Here is a 25,523-nt window from a genome sequence, read left to right as displayed (position 1 = left end):
CAAACCCTAATGCACTTTGATTTATTAATTTCATTATTTTCCTTTCTCTAGACCTTGTGATATTAACAAACCTGAGGATAAACTTTACCAGGCTCCATACTCTCAGGGATACTTTGCTTGGAAGAAAGCAGAATGATTCCCTTAATAAATACTACTATGCTCTGTATGAGATGGTGGTTCGAGGAATCTGTTTTTGCAATGGCCATGCTAGCGAATGTGGTTCGGCACAGAAGACGCGTGATGATGTTTTCAGCCCTCCCATCATGGTGAGTTACAAATTCACCCGAGGGCAAGATCGGCTCTCCTATCTTCCCTTCACTGTCTTAGTGCTGAATGTATGTCAGACTGTATGTGGGGATCAACAAGCCTGGAGCCCTCTTTGTGCCAGGCAGGTATCATTCAGTCTGGCCCGTCAGGCCATCTGGGGACCTTTGGTTCTCTGGACAGACGTTCTTGTGAATTCTGCCACATGTGGGCATCACTGAGCTAATGGGCAGAATTTGTAATTTATGATTTCCAGATGGTCCATCTTAGTCTCTCTTGTTTATTGATTTTTTAGGGAATGGAGATTTGATGGGGAGGAACCATGTCACATACATCGTCTCATAAAAATGTATTGAAGGTCTATTCATGCGAGAGCCCGGGCTCAGTGCCAAAGTGTTTGAGTGACAGCTGATGCTGTCAAAAGCCGTCACCTCGAGTGACACGCTATGAATGACTCTGTCCTAAGCAGTGCAGATCTTCTCCACTCCTGGGACTAATCTTAAAGGAACAATACAGTAGAAGAATTAAATTTTGTGCAGAATCTAGGGAGTGTGTCTAACTAAAAATAGTTTTGAACTATTGGTCATAAAGGACAAGGCTGGAGACTATAGCTCTTTCCACTTAGACACCTCATATGTTTCACCAGAAATGGAACTTTTCCCTGGGAATGTGGGCACAGAGGGCATTTTGTGAAAAATCAAGAGAATCCCACAGCTTTTTGCAGTTTTAGTTTTCTAATTCCCTGATGTTCCTAAATCATCCCCCACAGACACACACGCGTGCACACACATACACACTCTCCATCATGGCCCTCAGTTTTCCAAGGGTCTGCGTTCAGACCATGTGTTCCCTGATACCAGAATTCAGAAAAACAAAGAATTCCTTGTAAATGTTCACTTAAGCACCTTAAAATTTAAAAAGTTTAAAAGCTAATTAAGCAAGTAATAGCAGACAGTCAGGGTTCGTATTGTAACTAACACATGGGAAACTAAGACCCAGAGAGACCTCCTTGGGCTGGTATTTCATTTTCCATTTAAAGAACTCCAACGTCCTCGAAGTTCAAAGATGAGCCCTGTGTTCACACCATTCATGTTGCTCACGCATGCAGGTTCATGGTCGATGCATCTGTCAGCATAATACAGATGGCCCAAACTGTGAGAGGTGCAAGGACTTCTTCCAGGATGTTCCTTGGAGGCCAGCTATGGGCCTCCTGGACAGTGCTTGCCAAGGTGGGTGGACCTCAGTTCTTAGCAAAGACTTAACTTCCTTATATGAAACTCCTTACACAGCCTCTGCTTTCCCTTCTTTTGGAGAACATTTAGCTGGTTTCTCTTGGCCTTCTGGCACCACAGAGGGGGAACTTGTGACTTCCAGCTCCAACTATGTGATATTCCTCATGACTCCTGCACAGAAGAACACCAGCTTCTCCAACCCTCACACCAGAACTTAACATTAATTTGAAGAACTAGATTACATGTTGTGTGGCCCTTTCCATTGGAGGGGCACAGCCATGGGAGGGTTATATCAGTGGGGATGGTGTCACTCCGGCAATCTGGTGACCACTAGAATTTGTACAGAGAGCCAGACTGTTTTCCTGAATAAATATACACTCAGTGAATGTGACCTTAAACCCATATAACAGATAAGATATGAGAAATGAGGCCCAGGGTGGAGTTTGACAAGAGTTTAGACTTAAAAAGATAGGAGGGGGTTTTGTCATGTGTTATCTGCCTCTGAATTTTGATGCATTTCTAAAGCTGTTATTCAGTTTCTTTTCCCAAATGTGGGAAAAACAGGATTTGACAAAGAGGTTATTAGATGAGCTCTTAAGAAAAAGCCCCATCCATGAGTGACACAGTGGACATGACCCGGCAAAATGTGGCCCAAGCTTATGCTGTTTACAGGGAAAAACCCAATCAGGCAAGTAGCATAGATATTATCACAAAGATACACAGATTCCTTTAAACCTTTCCTTCTGATGATCTGGCTAAGCGCATGTTGGGAGGAAAATGACATTTAGCCCCGCTTCCAGTAGTTCTGCCCTAGAGAAGGAGAGGCTGGCTGGACCAGCTCTAGCATCTAATCTGGAGAATCCAGTACTACCATACTCCCAAGCATGTGATGTAAAATCTTCAGATTTACCAGTTTGAGTCAGTAAACATATTCTTTGTGTGTGCTGTGTGCTCAGTCTAATACCTAGTTCTTTGCCACCCCATGGACTGTAGCCCACCACATTCCTCTGTATTTGGGATTCTCCAGGCCAGAATACCGGAGGGGGTTGCCATTTCTTCCTCTAGGGGATCTTCCTGACCCAGACAAACCCACATCTCCTACATTGGCAGACAGATTCTTCACCTCTGTGCCAACTGGAAAGCCCTAAACATATTCTTTATTGAACAACAGCAACAAATCTTCACCTCTATGCCACCTAGAAAGCCCTAAACATATTCTTTATTGAACAACAGCAACAAAAAAATATTGCATCCTATGACTTAGATCACCCAACTGATTTGTATTTCTCTGCTTGATTAAAAAAAAAATCTAAATAGTGAACATTTTGAGAACACATTTTATAGAGAGTATATGAGCAGAATCAGAGTGCTAAAAAGATCCTTGAAAGCAACTATTTTAAGCTTCTATATACTTGGTGTAAGGAGTCTGAAGAAAGTGGAGGAGGGGAAAATGGGTGATGGAGCAGGGAGCCACCATCCCCAGGATGCTCACCGTGGGGACCCTGGCGATCTCTCCTAACTTTGCTGGGTTTTCAGCTTGCCACTCTAACGGCCACTCTGACCACTGTCACTTCGACATGACTGCATACCTGGCGAGTGGGGCCCGCAGTGGGGGCGTGTGTGACGACTGCCAGCACAGCACGGAGGGCCAGCACTGTGACCGCTGCAGACCACTCTTCTACAGGGACCCCCTGAAGGCCATCTTGGATCCTTACGCGTGCATCCGTGAGCCCCCGGCCTCTGACGCATCCTCGCCCCTCATCTGAGCAGGTGCTGATGGACCTGGTCCCCACTGGGCCCAGCAGCATCTCCAAACTGCCCTCTTAGTGGTGGGAGTTGCAGAATCACTTCAGTTCTGAGCTTTTCTCTCTCTGAACAAGTTGGGCCAGATAACCTAGGTCCCTCCCTGTGGTCTCGCAGCCATGGCTGTGGTGGTTTAGTTGCTAATTCGTGTCCTACTCTTGCAACCCCATGGACTGTAGCCTGCCAGGCTCCTCCGTCCATAGGATTTTCCAGGCAAGAATACTGGAGTGGGTTGCCATTTCCTTGCCCAGGGTGGGGATCTTCCTGACCCAGGGATTGAACCCGGGTCTCCTGCACTGCAGAGAGTTTCTTTACCCCCTGAGCTACCAGGTCTGAATACTGATGAATTAGGAAACTGTTCTGGATTCAATCAGAAGGGGGCAATAGTTTCAGAAGCTGCCACAAGCACCTGCAGTGTCAGCTCAGGTAAGTAATTAAGGAGGGAGATCAGCTATAGCATTTGGCTGTAGATGACTCAGCTTTGCTAAGCTAACTTACCTTGTTTCATTTTTCCTTTAAAAAAAAAAAAAAATGTATCTTTATGGCCACACCAGGACTTGGTTGTGGTATATGGGAACTTAGATCTTCGTTGTGGTGGCATGTGAGATGCACCGTGTGAACTCTTAGTTGTAGCATGTGGGATCTAGTTCCCTGACCAGGGATTGAACCCTGTCCCCATGAGTCTCAGCCACTGGGCCACCAGGGAAGTCTCTCATTTTTCTTTTTTTAATGTTTAAAAGTTTTTCATTTTATTAATCTCAACTTTTTAAAAGATAATATTTTAGACATAGACAATATAATAGAAAATAACATAAATAGAAAATAAAACCCACCACTAGCTTTGTCAGAACCTAGTATCTTGCCCTCTTACCTTTAGGACATTACTACAACACTCCAGCACTATGAATGGGATATTCTAGCTACCCACTTCTCCTCTTTGTCTACCCTCCTTCCTATGGATAAACTCTCATATATTTAGCAATTATCATTACCTTCTTCTTTTTACACTTTCACACATTTTTAATCAACAAATGATACATGTTGACATGTTTCCAAACTTGAGATGAATGGTATTATGCCGTGTGCTTACTCAGTCATCTCTGACTCTCTGCGACCCTATGGACTGCAGCCTGCCCTGCTCCTCTGTATGTGGGATTCTCTAGCAAGATTACTCAAGTGGGTTGCCATTTCCTCCTCTAGGGGATCTTCTTGACCCAGAGATCAAACCCATGACTCTTGCATTGGCAGGCAGATTCTTTACCACTGCGCCACCTGAGAAGTCTGAAGGATTTGCTATGAAACTCCAGTTTCAGGCTTTACATAATCATAATATATAAATTGAAGTCTTATGCAAAAGTAAATCAGTAGCCACCCAAATACATACAGTGTCCTAGATTTTAAAGTTTAAATCATCATGATGTGGAATAATCATAAATGAAATTTTTTTGCTCAGATTACTCAGTAAGTAGCTGATTGTATAAAAGTTTACCTTAAAAAAAAAGAAATTTACCTTACATGCCCTGTTTAATATAAAGATTTGGGTCCTCAGAAAACATATTTCTTTAAAGTGATGTGCTAAGTGCCCTACATTTTTTTTTTTACCAGAATCCATAATCCAATTCTCTCTCCCTCCCTGTCCTTCTACCCTTATCTTTCTCTCTCTCACACATACACACGCAAACACACACAACTTTTATTAATGTTTATAAAGCTCTATATTTGTAAATGAAGATGAAATTTCTTAGATGGAATCAGGAAAATACAGTGTTAAGAAACAGATAATCTGGGAATCTGAAAAGAGGTTGGAAATAACTAAACCAAATATTTCAAATAAAGTACATCAACCAGAGTCTTGCTCTTTAAAACCACTTAGTATTAACTTAATGGTGCTTTTGGAGGAAAAGAAGGAAAGAAAATTAGTACCCTTGATTTGACATTTAAAAACCATTCTTTGTGAATAAGGAATTTCTTGAGGAGAGACAAATGAGCTTGTAAAAAAAACAATTTTGAGACTTCTTAGCTTCTCTAAGCATATGTTTATGTGTTTGTAAGTGTGTGTACACAAATGATGTGTATTTGACCAGCATTCTCATATAAATTTTCTCTAAGCTGTCCTAGTTTGAGCCTAAATATTTACATGCTCAGATTCCAGGCCTAAGAGTTGACCAGTTTTAAGTCTTCTATGATTTAAGACACAGTTGAATATGATACAGAAGAAACAAATATTTGGTAGACTCCACCAATAATATGTTTGCTGGAATTTAATTGTGTGACCCGAAAAGATTTTATTGGAGTTCTACTCTAAAGGCCATAATGCAGGATTATTTCAAACTTACTGGCCATTTACCCATTTCCCTTCCCCAAAGGCTATTTCTGTGTATAATTAAATTATACTCTGGAACTCATTGCTGACCCTTTGGAGTGTCTCCCAAATAAAGATGAGCTTTTTTCCTTTTGGCTACTTCTAAAATAAACCTAATTTGTTCCTTCCTTCCTAGAAGCAACTGGCTTTAATTAGAAGAAAATTGTGGGTTTTTTCCCCAAACTAAACAGAAGTCAATGCTGGTTTTCCATAGTAAGATTTTATCATCAGTTCCAATCCAGTAATAAACAACTGAAAATCAAACAAAAGATTCCGTCAGACAACTGTTTGCTTCAGTGATTCCAAACTGACTGAATTTTTTTCCCCTAAATACACTAACCTAAATGGTGGTTAGGTAAACATTGCTTTAGACTTGAGGGTTTTATTACTCCAAAGCAAACATGTATAAACCTTCACATAGTTGTTTCTTAGAATCCAGACATTCATTTTTTAAAAATCTTTATTGCTTTCCTTAAAAGTGGAATCCCTTGAAAACACAGGTCCATGAAGATACAGGATGACCTTGTTGGTCATCTAATGTCTACTAATGAACGCACTTGTCCTCCATACCAAAGTCACAGCCAGACCTCCAGTGATAAGAAGGCTGCTGCTGTATTGGGCAGCCCCAACTCTTCTTTCTTATACTCAGTCAAGCGCTACATTTTCTAGATTTTACCCACTGGAATTACTCATATCATCAGCATCCTTTTTCATATGACATTCCTTCTTTTAATTGTTTGAATTTCTACTGGAAAAAAAAAAAAGGTGGAGGAGGATGTTACTTTTGTTATATGTGACTGTTTATCTCATTTTCCAGAATCTCTTCATCTAAGCTTTTGCCCCACCAACCGATTTCCAAAATTAAAACAAAGATTTGAACATTTCTTATTCTCTCTTTTTCTTTCTTGAAGGTGCTCCTTTCCAAGAAGACTCAAAAAGAATGATAACTCTTACCTTTGTAACATATTTTTCTGTAATGGGAAGGACAGATTTACTTTCTTCACAACCATATCTCAGAGGCTTGGTAGACATTTTGTGTGATTTTTTTTCTCTTTATCATGTCCCTTGATGCCTTTATAGTGTATGAAATCAAATATATGATACATATTTCATTACACCATCCCACTCTTACTTATCTCTTGACCTTATTTTCACCTTTAGAGTCTTTTTAAAATCTTTCTAAAAATTGAGGTGAAATTCATATAACATAAAATTAACCATTTAAAAATAAACACAGTTCACTGGCACAATGTTTTGCAACCACTACCCCTACTTAGGTCCACAATATTTTCATCACCCCTAAAATAATCAATCTGATGTTTTAACTGAGATATAATTGATATATGACATTTTATCAGTTTCAGGTATACAGTGTGACTCATGTTTGTATACATTGCAAAATTATCACTGCAGTAAGTCTAGTTGTCATTCATCACCACACATAGTTAAACTTTTTTCCTTGTGATGAGGACTTTTAAGATCTACTCTCTTAGCAACTTTCAAATGTAGGATACACTATTAACTATGTTCACCATGGTGTACATTACAGTAATGATTTATTTATTCTGTAACTGGGAATTTGTGCCTCTTGACTACCTTCACCCATCTCTCTCATCCCCACCTCTGTAACTGTGAGTTTGCTTTGGGGATTTTTTTGAGATTCTACATGTAAGTGAGATCATGTGGTATTTGTCTTTGTCTGCCTTATTTCACTAAGCATAATGCCCTCAGAATCCACCCATGTTACCCCAAAGGCAAGAATTCATTCTTTTTGTGACTGTATAGTATTTCATTGTGTAAATATACACAATGGGGTATATTTCTTTATTCTATCAATTGATTGCTTAAGCTGCTTCTTTGTCTTGCCTATTGTAAAGAATGCTGCAATGAACATAGAGTTCATGTATCTTTTTAAATTAGTGTTTTCATTTTCTTCAGATAAGTACATAGCAATGGAATTTCTGGGTATTTCATATTTTTTATTTGGGGAGAACCTCGATATTGGTTTCCATAGTGGCTGCACCAATTTACATTCCCGTCAACAGTACAAAAAAGTTCCCTTTTCTTCACATCCTTGACAACACTTGTTATAAAACTTCTTGCCCTTGCCAGTGAATTTCCTCTTCCTTTTGTGGGTGGTTTCCTTTGCTGGGCAGAAGCTTTTTAGTTTGATATGGTACCACTTGTTTATTTTTCCTTTTGTTTGCCTTTGGTTTTGATTTCAAATGCAAACAGTCATTGCCAGGACCGATATTAAGAAGTCTGCTGCCTGTATTTTCGTCCAGGAGTTTTCTGGTTTAAGACCTTACATTCTAGTCTTCAATCCATCTTGAATTAATTTTTGTGAATGATGGAAGAGAGGGATCCAGTTTTTTCTTTTGCACATGGCTGTTCAGTCTTCCCAACATCTTTTATTGAAGAGACTGGCATTTCCCGGGCATATATTCTTGACTTCTTGGTTATGAATTAGTTGACCATACCTGTATGGGTCTGTCACTGGGCCCTCTGTTCTATTCCACTGGGTTATAGGTTTATTTTTATGCCAATACCATGCCCTTTTGATTGCTATTGTTTTGTAATATAATTTGAAATCAGGAAGCATGGTGGCTCCAGCTTTGTTCTTTTTCTTAAGATTGCTTTGGCTATTCAGGGTTGTATGTGGTCCATATAAATTTTATGGTTTGTTGCTTTTTTCCATCAATCTATTCTTAACATCTAGCTTTCATAATAGACTTTCTCTGGTCGTCTTCCTTTAGAATCACTTAAAATTCTTTCAAAAATATATTTATGTATTATTCAACATTTTTCTAGTTCTGAGATATGGGAGACATACCCGAGCAGCCCTTGCTCACTGGTTTAATTATTCAAACACATTTATTGTATTCAAACAACTAAAACAGTTCTAGTGAAGGTAAAGCAGTATGCTTCTATTTCAGGGTTCCCACAACTTGCAGTTCATTAAGATAATGTACATCTGTGTCCCCAGCTTGTGAGTGTGACCCCGATGGGACCATTTCGGGTGGGCTTTGTGTAAGCCACTCTGATCCTGACTTGGGGTCTGTGACCGGCCGATGCCTGTATAAGAAGAACGTGGAAGGAGCAAAATGCGACAGATGCAAGCCAAACCACTACGGACTGAGCGCCGCGGACCCCCTTGGCTGTCAGTGTAAGTCAGCAGCGGCTGGGTCGTCACCTTGAATGCATTTTGAGGCTTGGAGCTGCCCCTGTCAGTGTTAACATTTGGTCATTGTAAATACTTGAGTCCCAGCATTCTCTGGATACTTTTCTTAGTGATACAAAACCTCTCACAAATTTTAGTGAATTAGTGGAGAACTATTTTAGGTTGTTTGCCGAGTTTATCATCAAGAACCAGCAGAGGGCGCTCAGATTTTCACTGCTGGAGCAAACGCAGCATAACTGCCAAGAAATTTAATGCCTTTATGAAACTTTTAAATTAAAAAAGAAAAATCCTCCACCAGGATTCCGTTCTACAAGTTTGTTAAACTACATTATGCATTTTTGCGTAGATTGATGACTTCTTAGGCAATTTTCAAGTGGGGGGAAAAAAGAAGCAACAGAGTCACGGGAAAATAGAAATAACTGCAGTTTTGGGGGGCCAAGTGGGAAGCCCCTTGGCTCTAGGATCACAGAAATTTAAGGCTGCCTGGGGTCTCAGAGAGCTGCTGATTCCTCAGAGAGTCTGGGTTAATCGTTTCCCTTTGATCACAGTGTCATGCTCTGGGTTATACCCATATAAGGAACTGTGGATTATTTGCATGTTTAGATAGCAGCATGACGAATCATTCTATTTTTTAAATGCTCTTCTTTTGGGGTTTGATGTAAAATTTAATTTCAGAGTAATTAATTATATAGCTAAGCCAATTTCCCAGTATACCTCTCAGTACTCCAGGCATTTACACTTGTTTGCTGACTAACATTATGCCCTCCAAGAAATGGGCCAGAATTGGGTTTTGTTTTGATTTTTCTTTTGTCAAAGATTTAGTTACATATAATTCACATGCCATACAATTCACTTTTTAAAGTATACAATTCAGTGATTTGTAGTATATTCAGAGTGTGTAACCATCACTACAATCCATTTTAGAACATTTTCATTACCTTAAAGAAATGCCATACTCTTATTTCTGGTTATATACCCTCAAAATTGAAAGCAGCATCTTTAAGATGATTTGCATGCACATGTTAATAGAAGTACTATTCACAACAGTCAAAAGGTGGGAGCAACCCAGGTATCCATTGATGAATGAATGGATAAACAAGATGTGGTATGTATGCATGATGGAATATTATTCAGCCTGAAAAAGAAGGGAAATCTTGATCCATCCTACAACATGGATGAAACTTGAAAGCATTTTGTTAAGTGAAATCCATAGAAACAGAACATAGAATGGTGGTTGCCAAGGGCTTGAGGGGAGGAAGGAGGAATAGAGAGATGGTATTTAATGATACAGAGTTTCAGTTTTGCAAGATGAAGAGTTCTGGAGATTGGTTGCACAACAGTGTTAGTGTATGTAACATTATTGAACTATATACTTAAAAATGGTGAAGATGGTAAAGTTTATGTTATACATATTTTACTATAAAGAAGAAAAGAAACACTCCAGCTACCACCTCCCATCCCACCAGCCCTGATCAAGCACTAGTCTACTTTATGTTTCTATGTTGTTTGCTCACTAAGTCATGTCTGGCTCTTTGTGACCCCATGGACTGTAGCATGCCAGTCTCCTCTGTCCTCCACTATTTCCCAGAGTTTGCTCAAATTTACATCCATTGAGTCAGTGATGCTTCTGTTCCTATAGATTTGCCTATTGTGGACATTTCATAAAGGGGAATCATATAATGTGTGGTGTTTTGTGTCTGGCTTCTCTTGCTTACCACAATATTTTCAAGGTTTATCCATGTTGTAGCAACTTCATATCTTTTCATTGCTAAATAATATTCCATCATTTGAATATACCACTATTTATCCACTCATCAGCTGAAGGTCATTTGGGCTGTTTCCAAGCACATTAGCTTTTCCTGTAGCAGATTCAGCAGGGAAAATACCTATCTTGCTCTGGTTGCACAATTTCTTAGCCTTCACAACGTGAACAGAACTCAGCAACACTTATGAGTGGAAGAGAAAGAGGAGAGAGAGAGAATGAAAAAGAAAAAAGTAAAGAGGAGCTAAAAAAGAGGAGAGAAAGGATTATAATAGATGGCATCTGCCAGAGAGGGAGCCATTAGTAGCATCCATGACGCTCAGAAACCCTTGCCCCTAATCACTTGATCCAGTGCCCCACTCCCCAACACGCATGACCTCTTGCCTCCTCCTAGTTGGTGCCCGGTAGAACCACATGAGGGCTCTGAAAGTGTCTGGCATTGGCTTTCCTGGGGAAAGTTGAATGAAGTACAATAGCGGTGAGGCCAGGCAGACAGTGAACTTGACGGGGCAGGCTGCTCAGGGTTCTCGTGGCCACGTTTAGCTCAGTGTAAGCTAATAAGGTTTACCAGTGTGAAGAAGTCAAAATGAAAACTACTATGTACGATGTGCTTTCAGCCTGCGACTGTCACCCCCTTGGGAGGCTGCCGCTCTTGCCCTGTGATGTGGATACAGGCCAATGCTTGTGTCAGTCATTTGCTGCCGGACTACGCTGTGAAGAATGCACTCTATGTATTTGCCTCTGATTCCCCTTTTAGGGGGGCTTCCCTGGTGGCTCAGATGGTAGAAGAATCCGCCTGCAACATGGGAGGCCTGGATTTGATCCCTGGGTTGGGAAGATCCCCTGGAGGAGGGCATGGCAACCCACTCCGGTAATCTTGCCTGGAGACTCCCCAGGGACGGAGGAGCCTGACGGGGCTACAAAGAGTTGAACATGACTGAGCACAAAATCGCCCGCTCTAGGGAGTGATGTGGTCTCCTACGGCCATTGCCGAGAAGAGACTTGGTCTTGTTGATCATTTTCCTTGCCCTATTGTATTTCAGTACTCCTGTGGTAAAAGTATTTACACTGCAGAAGTCAGCAAACACTGGAAATCAGCCCCCATCTTTCTGCAGAAAGCTAGTAGTTAAACATTTACCAGCACTTTTACCCAGTGGATCTGAACCAACCCAGACAATAGTTTGGTCCACTCTTCTAGAAGTGCAAGCAATAGCGTATAAGAGCATTTATTTGCCGCTGCCCCCACCCACCCACCCCTTGTTAAGGCCACCAGGTCATGGAGTCTTTTAATATACAATCAGTTTCCCACCCCTACTCCTCCTTGCCTAAAATTATTTTTGGACGAGCTCATTAAAAAAAAAAAAATCAAGTTTAAATGTATTGTAGATTCCTGTGGGAAATAAATAAACCCTTGGATTTTTCACAGACTCTGCTACACACATGAGCATGTATATCTCAAATTAACAAAATAAAACATGTTCCCGCCATAAGAAATGTGTCATGCATTTAGAGAGTTAAAAACCCAGCTCTTTCCTTTGTCCTCCAAACTTGGCAGCCCACCCTGACATTTTAGAAAGAAAAAACAAAAACTTAACCTAATAAAAGAACAGTGACCTTGATGTGTCTGAAGACATGTAGCTGATAAATAAGAAACATATGTCTGTTACAACATAGTTTGTGCTAATATTGTAAGTCGCTTTACTGAAAACACATGGGGATGAGGCAGAGGAGGAGGGAAAAGAAAGCAAGGAGAAAATACGAAAAGGGAACTCTACCACAGGACAGGTCATCTAGAAGTTTCACGTTGGAAGGTGAGCTGTGCCAATGAATGGGCAATACAAAAAAGGAGTGTAGAGCTAGTGAATAGGTCAACGGAGACACCACATCAGATCGTTGCAGACAAACCTTAGCCTCGGCCTGACTTTTTTTCTTAGCTAGTTAACTGCCATTGTTCTTGCAAAAGGAAAATAACTGAGCAGGGGCCACTATTGGGGAATCTTGTCCATCATGGCTGAGCCAAGGCATCTGCTTGGTACCCCACGCAGATCTGCCGATGGTGCGCTGGGGGCCAGCATTACAGGGTGTGTGGCCTCTCGGGGGGTCTCACAACCCCAGCCTGAGTAAAGCAGTTCAGTTCACATTGGTTTTGCCTAAACTGAAGTTTGGTTTGGGGGAAAAAGGATTTCAAAAGCCCTTAGCTGTGTTATGTAACAAACTGTGTCAACTTTTAATGTTTAAAATAAATCTGTTGGAGTAAAACTGGGCATAAAATTGTACCAAGATAACAACAAAACATATGAATACTTAACAAACCCATTTCAAATGAGAATTCCATGCCTACCTAGATCTTAGTTTCACCTAAGCTTGTTAAATAGATATTTGAGCAGAGGAGTCTTTTTCTGAGTCTTTTATAGTAAACGTCAGAATTGAGAAGTAGTTGTTTGTATCTCACCAGCTGTTTATATCGAATAAAGGTCAAGATGTTGCAATGATGAGAAAAGTCTTGAAGAAGAGAGTTGGATCTCTCAACATGGGGAGAGTTTGTTATGCCAAAACAATTATTTATAAGTAAGCAATTCTACTGAACGGTGATAATTCATACAAGATCTCACTACCAGCTGAATGATTTTTTTTTAACTCACAAACATTGCTGTAGTGTGGAAGTAAAAATCCCTAGGGGTTTTATAGTAAGGGACTCCATTGGTTTTATGCAAACAGTTGCAAGAATTTATGCAAACAGTTGCAAGAATAGCTGAAGAATTTCTCCTGTCTGGCCTTAAACAACCCCGCTTGAAGCTAAAATTGGTGCTGTCAGAGGAACAGTGAGGTTTCTATTGCATTTCTTTTTTTTTTTTTTTAATTGGAGTATAGTTGATTTACAGTGTTGTATTTTAGGTATACAGCAAAGTGACTGAGTTATACCTATATCTGTTCTTTTTCAGATTCTTTTCTCATTTAGGTTTTTACAGAATATTGAATAGACTTCCCTGAGCTGTGTAGTAGGTCCTTGTTGATTATCCATTGCAATTCCATTCAAAGCAACACATAGACAACCTACCTGTCCTCTTCATTCGAGTCCTGGGAATAGATGTGTACTTTTAGAAGATCATTATCAAGGGTGTAGACAAGCAAGCTGCTGTGTGATTGCTCAGGCCCCGTGGCTGTTTACTGTCGACAACTGAGTAGTAGTGCTTTTAATATTAATGCCATACTTCAGAGAAGCATACTTCACAACTGGAATCAACTGAGCATTTTCTGTTTGTAGGCTGGATACTGGGGACTGGAAAATCACCTCCATGGATGTTCTCCCTGCGACTGTGATATTGGAGGTGCTTATTCCAACGTGTAAGTCAGTAAAATGAGTGAGTTTGGTGGCAGTATTCCTCAATCCCATTTCCATAACATAAGTAAAGCACACTTATTAGGACATGCTGATAGTCAGAAGTGAAGTCACTCCATGGCAGGCAAAGGGCATTGAAAAGCAGCAATCTTGAGACATTAAAGATAGCCCACTTGATTTCTTTCACTTCAGGTATTTCTGAGGCTGAGAAAACAGTTCTGTTACTTGAGAATCCCAAGGTGGTGGGAAATATCACTGCACATGTATGACTTGACCCACCTAAAACACCAGCTTTCTGTCAGCGTGTAAAGAGAGGTCCAGCATCCTCCTTTGTGCAGTTTTTAGAGAAGCAGAGAGCCACTGAGGACAGAAGCGATGACCAGGGTTTCATGGATCTGGTTTGGTTTGTCAAGATCAGACCTATAGAACTGAGAGAATGAACTTATGGTTACCATATGGGGAGAATGGTCAGGGGAGAGAGAGATGGGAAGTTTAGGACTGACATGAACATACTGCTGTATTTAAAATGGATAACCAGCAAGAATCTAGTGTGTAGCACAGGGAACTATACTCAATTTTATGTAATAGCCTAAATGGGAAAAGAATTTGAAAAAGAATAGATACATGTATATGTATAGCTGAATCATTTTGCTGTACGCTTGAAACTAGAACAACACTGTCAATCAACTATATATATAAAATAAAATATAAATAAAATTATATGATATAAAATAAAAAGTTAACAAAAAGACCAGACCTGTAGATCCCATTGCCTCTCCACATCTTCCCCAGGATGACTGATTGATGGATTCATAGAATGAACTCAAATCCAGAGGCCACTTACCCCAGCACCCCGAGGTCCTTATCTTACACTTGCCACCCCACCTCCACTTTTTTTTTCACGAGGTGGGTTTGTTTCCCTACAGGTGCTCACCCAAGAATGGGCAGTGTGATTGCCGTCCCCACGTTACATGTCGCAGCTGCACTGAGCCAGTGCCTGGCTATTTCTTTGCTCCTTTGAATTTCTACCTCTATGAGGCGGAGGAAGCCACGCCTCTTCAGGGACTGGCACCTTTGGTTCGTATTTCACTGACTCTCCTTACAGACTTCATCTGGTGGAGTGTAGGTAAATACATAAAGCACACCCTTGAGATTGTGGGCAAGGTACCCGGAAGAGAGTGGTTTTGCCCACAAACATGGAGCAGAGTTGATTCTATTACAGAATTGCAGATTCTATAAAGTCTTAAGGGCAGAGTTTGCATTCTATTTTATTTTTATATCCCCATTCCAACACAGAGGCTGGCACAGAAGTGTGAATTGGATTAAGTTGTGATGACACAGCCTTGACTCTTGCTCTTTCAAGGTACCCGTCAGATAGAGAATGTTTATTGAGCGTTTCCTGGTCTGTCTCCCTGATGACACTAAACCATGAGAGGGAAGGGTGGGTGTGTATTCCATCACCACTGCTGCTCTAGGGCAGAGCCCTGTGATTGGTGCATAATAGAAAGCTGTGAATCTCTGCTACTGAATGAATGAATCTGGTACCAAACCAACTGTAAGATGTGCTCACCAACCTCCTGAAGCTGATCTTGGATTAGCAGTCCTCAGTGCTGGTCGTGGGGTGTGTGATTGAAAACGCCCCTTGGTCCCATACAGTACAAGTCATAGTCCTGTGGGGGATGCTCCCTAAAAACATTTATCTCAAAGTCTTATGATGGGGGCAAACACAAGCATCTGAACCCAACAGAGAAAAGTTAAGTTAGGCTCTGATAGCACTCATATGCCTGTGACTCTAGCCGCAGGCAGGAATCTGACCCAGGAAAAGGCAATGTGAGGTGAACGACTTCAAGGGGAGAAGGCATATGAAAGTTGATTCCAGAGACAGGATTTGGATGGAAAACTGGGAACTCATTCCAGGTTCCAACGACTAAGTCATTTCCTGAGATCTCTTCCTAATCTGGACATGACTAGTGGGAGGGATGAAAATACCCCTGAAGAGGCTTGGAATTTGCTCTTTTACTGACTGAAACTGGAGCAGGAAGAGGAGGCTTGCACTGTCCTGACCTCGATTCAGCGCTGCGGTGGGTAGAGTCAAGATAAAACAATCCTATGTCTGAATTCTTCTTCATGGTTTTTAGGATTACAGGTTTATGAGAGTAACTGAAAAAAAAAAAAAACTTTAGGAAGGGAATATTGATATTTAGGCTCCACCTCCAACTATCAAGAAATAATAGAAAAAATACACCTAATGATCTTGGTCCCTGGTTCCCAGCCCAGAGCTCTAGAACCTGTGAGCTTTTCTAAGGGATAAGAGCACTAGAAGGATCCTTTGTTCTATTGTTTGGTCTTTGACCCTGGCTGCTGACACAGAACTACTAAATCCTTTGGACTTCCTGGGTGAGAGGAGTGTCATTTGTCCTGATGAGGTAACTCTGGATGGCTTCAGGTCAGTGGTTGGTCACCAGAAAGTATTAGACACTTGAAACTTTTGGCCCCACACCCCATCCTCCGGGAAGGGGAGAGGTGAGGGAGATTGAGGTAATGATCCATCATGTCTGTGGGCTGAAGCCTCCATACAATTCCTGCAAGTACTGGGTTCCGAGAACTTCCAGCTTGGTGGCCACATAGGTGTGCTGGGGGTGGTGCAGCCCAGCTCCAAGGGGACAGAAGCTCCTATGTCTGGGACTCTTCCAGTCCTCACCCTATGTACATGTTCATCTGACTGTTCATTTATATCCTTTCATCATATCCTTTATTATACAAAAAAAACAGTAAACATAAATAAGTGATTCCCTGAGTTCTGTGAGTCATTCTGCCAAATGATCAAACCCAGAGAAAGTGTCACAAGAACCCCAGTTTATAGCCAGGTGCATAATGCTGAGACCCAGGCTGACTGGCATAGAAAAGGATTAGTTAAGGTCTCTGCCCTCCAGAAGTTTTTAACCACAACTAACACTTTTCATAAATAGCTCAAGACAGGGACAGTGCCGTAAAACAAGAAGAGTCCGTAAGTGCTTCAGGATTTTAGAGCCATGACTGAACCTTTATGAATGGACTTAACACACAAGTAGAATCATCTGGACTGAGACTTGAAGCTAATTAAGTGTTTCCATTGGTGAACTAGGGGAGAAGACAGTACAGCCAGAAAAGTTCCAAGTAATAACTCAGAGGAGAAACAATGCAGGTGTATTCACGGGTAGAACAGAAAGTTTACATAGAGAAGAAGTACTGGAAGATAAAATTAGATTTTGCCATTAAAGAGGCTGGGCTTCCCTGGTGGCTCAGTAGTAAAGAGTCTGCCTTCAATGCAGGAGACTCGAGTTTGACCCCTGGGTCGGGGTGATCCCCTGGAGAAGGAAATGACAACCCACTCCAGTATTCTTGACTGGAAATCCCACAGACAGAGAAGCCCGGTGCACTGCAGTCCATGGTGTTGCAAGAGTCAAACAATTTAGCAGCTAAACCACCACCATTAAGGAGGCTAAATTTTGAATCTTTCTGAGCAAAGGAATGACGTGATGAAGACCGTCCTCTGTGTCCTCATAGACACCATCCAGTGGGAGAAGAGTCTAGTTTGGAGCAGCACCATCTGCAGTAGTCCAGACAGGGATGGAGAAGGGGCCAGGTTCAGGGAGAAGAGAGAGGATGGAAAACGGAGACACACAAGGACATGAACCCAAAACCCATCTTACAAGTAATTGCTTTAATACTCTCCAATTGGAGAGCTAAGAAGAATGACAATTAACTTTCTTGGTAGGTCTTCAAAAATCTATATATCTATATCTATCCATCCATCCGTATCTACCTATCTGTCTATCTAATCTTTCTTAGTCTGTGCAGGCTGCTAAAAATACCATAGACCAGATGGCTTATAAACACCATGAACTTATTTCTCACAGTTCTGAAGGTTAGGAAGTCCAAGGTCAGGGAACCTACTGATGCAATGGCTGAGACCCACTTCCTGGTTCTTAGAGGGCTGTCTTTTCACTAAGTCCTCCCATAACAAGGGATTTCTCTCAGGCATCTTTTATAAGGGCACTAATCCCATTCATAAGGACTCTGCCTTCATGACCTAATCACCTCCCAGAACCCCACCTCCTAATACCATCACCATGGGGATTCGATTTCAACATAGGAATTTAGCAGGGGGACACAAGCATTCAGTCTATGGCAACATCCTTGCTACTCAAAATATGGTGTGCAGACCAATAATAGTGGCATCATTTGTGGATTCCTTAGACTTGGGGACTCTCAGCCCCCATCTAGACCTACTGAATCCAGTCTGCATGTTAGCAAGATCCCCAGGTGATTTGTACATAGTTTGGGAAGCACCTGACTGGTTTTCTTATAGAAATTAAATGTGGCCACAAAAGTTAATATTGATTGAATTTAACATAGTATGGCATCTAATATAGTATTCCATAATGTGTTTTCTGTGTAAAATTAGTAAAATAGTTTATGATTTTGTGTTGTAAGGTGAACATAATTAGTGAGGGGAAAAAATGAAGAGGACAAATAAACATAAGCCTGTGGGTCCTGTCCAAAGGAGCTGACTGAACAGCCTGCTCAAGAGTCTGAACAGTGGTCACTAGAATAGAGGGCTCAGGGTTTCCCACTCACAATGAACAACCAGAGCATCTGTGAAATTAAAAACTTTTGTCTGTAAAACTAACAGTGAAACATCAAGCAAACATATAGGGGCTTCCCTGGTGGCTCAGACAATAAAGAATCTGCCTGCGATGCAGGAGACCCAGGTTCAATCCCTGGCTTGGGAAGATCCCTTGGAGAAGGGAATGGCTACACACTCCAGTATTCTTCCCTGGAGAATCCCATGGACAGGGGAGCCTGGCGGGCTACAGTCCATGACGTCAGAAAGAGTCGGACACAGCTGAGTGACTAACACACGGGGTATGGTGAAAACTTGGAAATGAACAATTGGAGATTCTGTGTAGACAACTGAATGACTAGGAGATAATATAAAAGTGAGTCCCACAAAACCCAGGATTTAAAGGAAACTGCAGTTGCATGGATGCAATTCTGCTGTTTTAGTTTAGTTGGTGGAATTTTGCTATCCTGACATAATCTCTTATGGGAACATTTAAAGCCAAATTTTACAGAGAACTAAGAGAAATTGGTCTGGAGGTGTCAAAATTACAACATCTAATAAATCTTTGAGTCGGTACATCATGCATATTATTAATGTTCAAAACACCATAAAACCAATAGCAAAGAAGAAATGTTTTCCCAGTTTAGAATTACACTAGTATAATAGCCCTTGAAAAGAAAACTCAACACGTAGCCTTATAACCACCCAAAATTTCACATTTTCACAGAAAAACAAAAAATTTTACGCTGCCTCCATGACTTCCTCCCAAGGCTATTAAGTGAGAATCATGATTCCCTTTTAAATTCTGGTAGAATCTGAAACTTCTCAACTATGATAAAATTGAAACTGTTGTTTGTTACTTAAACTACCATTTCTTTTCTTTTTAAGATATTAGCAACAGCTTTGCCTACATGCGATGTGTATTTCCAGCAACAAGGAGATGATTTCATAATTGACAAAGGAAATATAATACTGAGAAAACATCAGCAAAGCATACAAGCAGATGAACAGAATGAGGTAAACCATATCTTCAGGGTCATTATCTATTCTGCTAGAAGCAAATAACCTGGGTAATGCACTTAGAACCATGCCTGGCTCATGTAAGTTCTCAGTCACTCTAAGCTCTTAATATCCTCAAGAATAGAGTGAAGGAAAGGAAGACGCACACTCAAAGTAACTAGAGCCTCTGGAAAAAACTTCTTTAGCTTTATTTCTCTTCAGTGTGAAAACCTTGGGAAAGTAAGATTCTGGAGAGTTGAAGAGTCAGTCTGTGCTTTCATATTTTCTTGTCTTTTTAAAAAGGAGACGTACAATGCTGAGAAATGGCTGTCTTCCTAGTTGAAGACAAAGGACATGTTGGTGTCCCTGGGGATGCTGTGTGACTATGCTCTTGATTCTGAAATGGTTATAGTTGATCAGTGCTGGATATGAGTGTCAGGGTGGTGCTGCCTCCTCAGGGCCCTGCCTCCAATAGCTTCTGCAGGCTAGAGGAGACCAGAAAACCCTGTGGCCATTCAACTACTATTTAATTAAAGGCAGGATAACTTTAGGTCTATTTGTTCATTCATTATGCCGGGGTCTTTACTGAGCATTCCTGTGTGTTTGCATGAAGGGACATGTTGGAAAAGCAAAAGAAGGCAGATGTTGGCTGTCCTGTTCATACAACCAGCACTTGAAACAGTTCTTTATGCCTAAGAAACTTTCTTGATAGAAAGAATGAAAACAGAAACACCTAGACATAGAGCGTGCCCTTGAGATTTTTGTGGAAGAAATGAGGCATGTACACAATGAATGCATTTCAAGGTGGGGTGCGTGAAGAGGTGCACAAAACATGTTACGAATTTCCCTTAAGGAAAACCTCCGAGAGGGTCGGAGAAGGCTTCATGAGTGGTGGTCCTCCATTCAGGCTCATGTACACATCAAAGCAGTTTTGCTCTTCTGCTTGTCTATCCCCATGTCCCCCGTCCATAAAGCCTTCTCTGAATCCAGGCATCTCAATTTGAAGTCCTCCTGAAAAAAGAAGGGTTGGAGTGCCCTTGTTCCCAGTGGCATGAACTTCCCGATTTTAGTGCACAGAAGTATCACCCGGGGAATTTGTTTAGAATGCAGATGCTAGGGCCTTCCACTGGAGATGCTGAATCGGGGAATCTGACTGGTGTCATGAAACCTGCATATTTTTTCAAGTAACTCTGTAGCCACATTGGACTTCTATACTGGATAGTGCAGATATGAAACATTTTCATTATTGCAGGAAGTTCAATTAGACAGTGTAACTCTAGAGCAGTGATGCTCAATTTGGAAATCTGCAGAGACTTTAGGAAAACATACATACATTTTGTGATCTTTAATTGGATTTAGATATTTGAGATGTTTGGCATAATGATTTTTTTAATAAATACTTTTTGGATCATTTGGGGGGAAAAAAAGAAATCTGCATATTTGCCAAGCACCCCTAGTAACATGAGTGGTCCCTGGAAGCACTTTGAGAAACACTGTTGTAAACAGCCACAGACTCCTCTCCTGACTCTCACCTGAAACAACTACTTCTGTGTTACTCACTTGGAAAACTTGTAGTCATCCCTTAAGACCTAATTCAGATGTATCTTTCTGTGACATTCACTACCCTAACATCCAGACATAAGTAACTGTTTCCATCTCTAGGGTCCCATAGGTCAGTAATTTTCAAACTGCAGGTCATGCCTGTTGGTAAGTAGGTCATGAAATCAATTGACTTGGATCAACTTAGTACGACAGAAGACTGTAAAGCAAGGGCATATTTTTTGGTGAAACTTTTAGTTTTACATAAGTATATGTGTGCATATGCGTACATCCTTAATCACTGTCTTAGGTTGGGTTCCCTAGAAACAGAGACTGCAACAGAGATCTGAATGCATGTGCTTTATTGAAGGAGTGCTCATCAGGAGAAACCTGTCAGGAAGGAGGGCAGGAGGCTGGGGCGGGGGAAAAGGGAGGCAAGGATGGCATCTAGGGTAGTCTAGCCTTGCCTTCTTCCCTGGGGAAACTCTGAAGCGTACATTGCACCTTAGAGTTGTCCTCCATTGAGGTCACAGGGCTGGCCTGTTGCATTCTCATGTCAGGCAGTCATGGCTACAAACTGCCAGGCCAGACCCAGATCACCTCCCAAGTGAGGCAGTTCCCTTCAGCCAAGGGCGGTCCTCAGGAGAAGGGAGCAGTGGTGAGACATAGCAGCTAACAGCCCCAGGAACTGGTGGCAAGATAGAGTGGTCCAATAAAAGGAACCATGTGGTACACTAGCAGCATCAATCCAGCTCACTCCTGGCATGCTCAGACCCATGGGCAGGGCCAGGGTAAAATAGAAATTAAGTGCAGAGCCCCCTAACTGAGAAATTAGGGGGACTCCCCTTGCAGTCCAATAGTTAGGACTCCATCCTTCTACTGCAGGGTGTATGGGTTTGATCCCTGACAGGGAAACTAAGATCCTGAATGATGCTCAGCCAAAATAAAAAATAAGGAAAGGGCCCCTTGAAGATAGTAAAATATTAATTTACTTTCTTCCATAGTCTCTGCCTCTCAACTTGTCAAAATATTTTATATGCTATTTAATGTCATTCTAAGTGAAGAAATATTAAAAATTTTTAATTATTAGCATGAATTATACTATTCATCTCCATAGCATGCAATGCCAATTTTAATTGCAAACATAAGATCACTTAATTCTTACACATAATCACTGAAATTACACAGTTTTTATTTTGGAGTCATATATGTATGTATATATGTGTATATATGTATATGAGAAGGAAATGGCAACCCACTCCAATAATCTTGCCTGGAAAATCCCATGGACAGAGGAGCCTAGCGGGCTACAGTCCATGGAGTTGCAAAAGAATCAGACACACATTAGTGACCAAACCATCACCATGCATATATATTTTATTCTTTCTAGAACAATGGGAATGCTGTACAAAACTAACTCAGCTGTTATTTCATGTCTTAGTGTGTGTTTGACCAACAATACCTTCAGCTTATTGATGAGTGAGGAGGAACTGAAAGGAAAAGAAACTCTGAGTTGCCTATTGTCCTCTTTCCTTCTTGTTATCATTTTCAGTGTAAGTAGTTGGCTGACACAAGGAAGTAGCATGAATAATGTGTTTCTTAGAATGTCATTCCCTTCTTTCTGCTTTCAAAGAAATTTCTGGTTGGAACAGAAAACGCAGCTTCTTGGAGCTGTTGGCACCCCTGCTTACTTAGTCATAGATGTAGCGCACTCACTTTGTACTGCCTCTGAGTCTCACTGAATGCCTAAGCGTAGTAGGTCCACTTGAATCCCATGCTCCTGGGCAGCGTGTGCCCTGCATGCAAACGGGGCAGCAAAGAGGCAGACATACACTGTGCATATATCATCTGTCCTTATGCATGCTCCATTGTCCCAAGACATTTCACTTAGGAAACAACTTCTTAAATCTTAATTATTTCAAGATGATGAGAGCAGAGCATTAAACCAAGCATGGGGTCCTTCTATGCATGGGGTCCCATGCAGCTGCACAGGCTATATGCCCGTGAAGCTGGCTCTGCCCGTTTGCTTCTTAAGCTCACTCTGTGCAGGAGTGTGACCATCCAGCAGCTTTGTAGTAGTGGAATTCTTTGTCCCTACCCAAGAATTAAGACATGTACCAATGACAACCAACAGTAACCATCCGGGCCCACAGTCCTTATAACCCGTATCTGTCAATGCCAGAAATATTGCTCATGTCAATGCCTCCCCTTCCCTCTTTATCCTGCCCCACTTCGCCCCAGATGACAGTTTTAGCAATGGCTCTGCCGCTCCACAAGGGTCATCCACACATGTTACCCACTGAGGTCCTTGTTGCCACCTGAACAGTGAGTGATTCCCCTCCAGGAATGCATCTTCGAATCTGCTTTTAGGTACACTGTCTGCTACCAACTATTTCAGGTCAGAGCCTGAGACTGGAGTCATGTGCAGGTGATTTACAAAGGCAGTCTTCTTTGGGAAAACTCTTTAAGAGAATGAAGGAAATAAGATGGAGAGGGAGAAAGAGTCAAAGGTGGTCTCAGGCAAAACAAACCTTGGATTGACCCATAGAGAAAGTCAGAAACATAAACTGCAGATAAAGTTTTCCTAGCTCTTGAGACCACAGCGCTAGCCTTTTATACCCTATCAGGCAGTCATTGGTGGCTTCCCCGGTGGCTCAGAGAGTAAAGAATCTGCCTGCAATTCAGGAGACCTGGGTTCGATTCCTTGGTTGGGAAGATCCCCTAGAGAAGGAAATGGCAACCCACTCCAGTAGTCTTGCCTGGAAAATCCCATGGACAGAGGAGCCTGGCAGGCTACAGTCCATGGGGTTGCAAAGAGTTGGACATGACTGAGCGACTGACACACAGGCTGTCATTGGCTGTGAGCTACCCTAGGCATAGGGGTGGGGATGTGAGAGGCAAATTCTCCAGACAAGGGGCAAGTGTGAGCTGTTAGAAGTCACACTTGTACAACAAATGGGGAATGGATGTACCAACTAAGTAAAGGGGATCCCATGGGGCACCTACACTGTCTGCTGTAATTTCCAAGATACTTTTAAAAATTTTATTATTTACTATTTTTAAAATATTTTTATTTATTTGACTGCTCCAGGTCATAAGTTTCTTTAGTTGCAGCATATAGGATCTAATTCTCCCACCCAGGGATTGAACCCAGGCCCCCCTGCATTGGAAGCATGGAGTCAGCCAATGAACCACCAGTGATGTCCCCAGAGTACTTTTTTAAAGTTTGAAAATGTTGCAGAGATGAGTTTACACACACTTCCATCTCATTTCTTATTTACCTTAAACTCCTCTGTGGCAGGGATTCTAGTCTATTCATCTTTGCATCTGATTCAGAGGCCGGGATTGAATTGTTACTAAATAAACATTTGTCAAGTGAAGAGCAGTTTGTGGTAGATCGCAGAGCAACTTGAACTTCAGGCTAAGTAATTTGGGCGTGAGGTTGTTGGCAGTGAGAAAGCGTTTGAAATGCTCTTTGGCAGCAGTGTGTGGTATGTATTGGACTAGAGGGATCACAGAGGGAACAGCCAAGAGACTGTTGCAGCAACACAGGCAAAAAGTAAGAAAGAGGCAGAATTCCAGTGGAGGCTGGAAGTGTTGAGAGGCAGATGCAAAAGTCATCAAGGAAGTATTATCTACGGGGTCCAGATGGCCCAAGGCTGACATCCAGCATCGAGACCAGCAGGACTGCTAATCAACCAAGCGTGTGAGCAGTTCTGTACTCGTGTGCCCCCAAGCAGATGGGAGAAGATCATTTCTCACATTTGCATGAAAGAAATATCTAGAAAAAACAAATCCATGTGGTTTTATCATTGTTATGCACAATTAGGCAAAATCCATGAAGTAGACATGGGAATATTTTCCTTCTCTTCATATTTTGGCCAGAGCTCCATAGTCATATCTGAGAAAAGCCAAAGTCACCAATGTAGAATCACTCAGCTTATGACACATGGGGTAACTTCACGTGCTGGCCAGTGATCTTGCTTTCCAAGTGATCATTCTATACAGTAACATATGTTCCACAGCTGCAGAATCAGCACTTTATTCTCCGTGGTATTCTGGAATGTGTCCTGGTTGGAATAATTTATCCGGTACTCAGATGGATTATATACACATCAAGAAATACATGAGGTTTTTAATTTTCTCTTCTAACCCTTCACTCTAGGCAAAATTGTGTTCATTCCTCTCCTGTTTTAGGGCTCGGTAACTTCTGACCAACTGCCTGCTGTTTCCATCTTTCTCCGAGAGCCAGTTCCTGGGATGCCTGTTACGTGGACGGGACCTGGATTTGCCAGGGTTCTCCCTGGGGCTGGTTTGAGATTTGTTGTGGGGAACATCCCTGTTCCCATGGATTTCACAGTTGCCATTCACTATGAAACTCGGGTATCCTTTAACTCCCCTTCTGTGATGGTGGTTCCAAGCTGAATGAAATACA

The 25,523-nt window shown here is 41.6% G+C and overlaps 1 protein-coding gene across 1 annotated transcript in view; it reads left to right on the top strand.

Annotated features, from left to right (window-relative positions):
- Positions 1-25,523, top strand: part of LAMB4 (laminin subunit beta 4) — a 112,287-nt gene that overhangs the window by 26,444 nt on the left and 60,320 nt on the right. Inside the window, 8 exon segments of the mRNA XM_065938470.1 lie at positions 52-266; positions 1,373-1,493; positions 3,033-3,221; positions 8,648-8,827; positions 11,222-11,333; positions 13,872-13,949; positions 14,871-15,021; positions 25,286-25,471. Coding sequence (XP_065794542.1) covers positions 52-266; positions 1,373-1,493; positions 3,033-3,221; positions 8,648-8,827; positions 11,222-11,333; positions 13,872-13,949; positions 14,871-15,021; positions 25,286-25,471 — 1,232 coding nt within the window.

This window comes from Muntiacus reevesi, chromosome 6 (genome assembly GCF_963930625.1).
Source record: "Muntiacus reevesi chromosome 6, mMunRee1.1, whole genome shotgun sequence".
Lineage (NCBI taxonomy): Eukaryota > Metazoa > Chordata > Mammalia > Artiodactyla > Cervidae > Muntiacus > Muntiacus reevesi.
The sequence above is the reverse complement of the archived record's forward strand: the minus strand, read 5'-3'. Positions and strand labels throughout refer to the sequence as shown.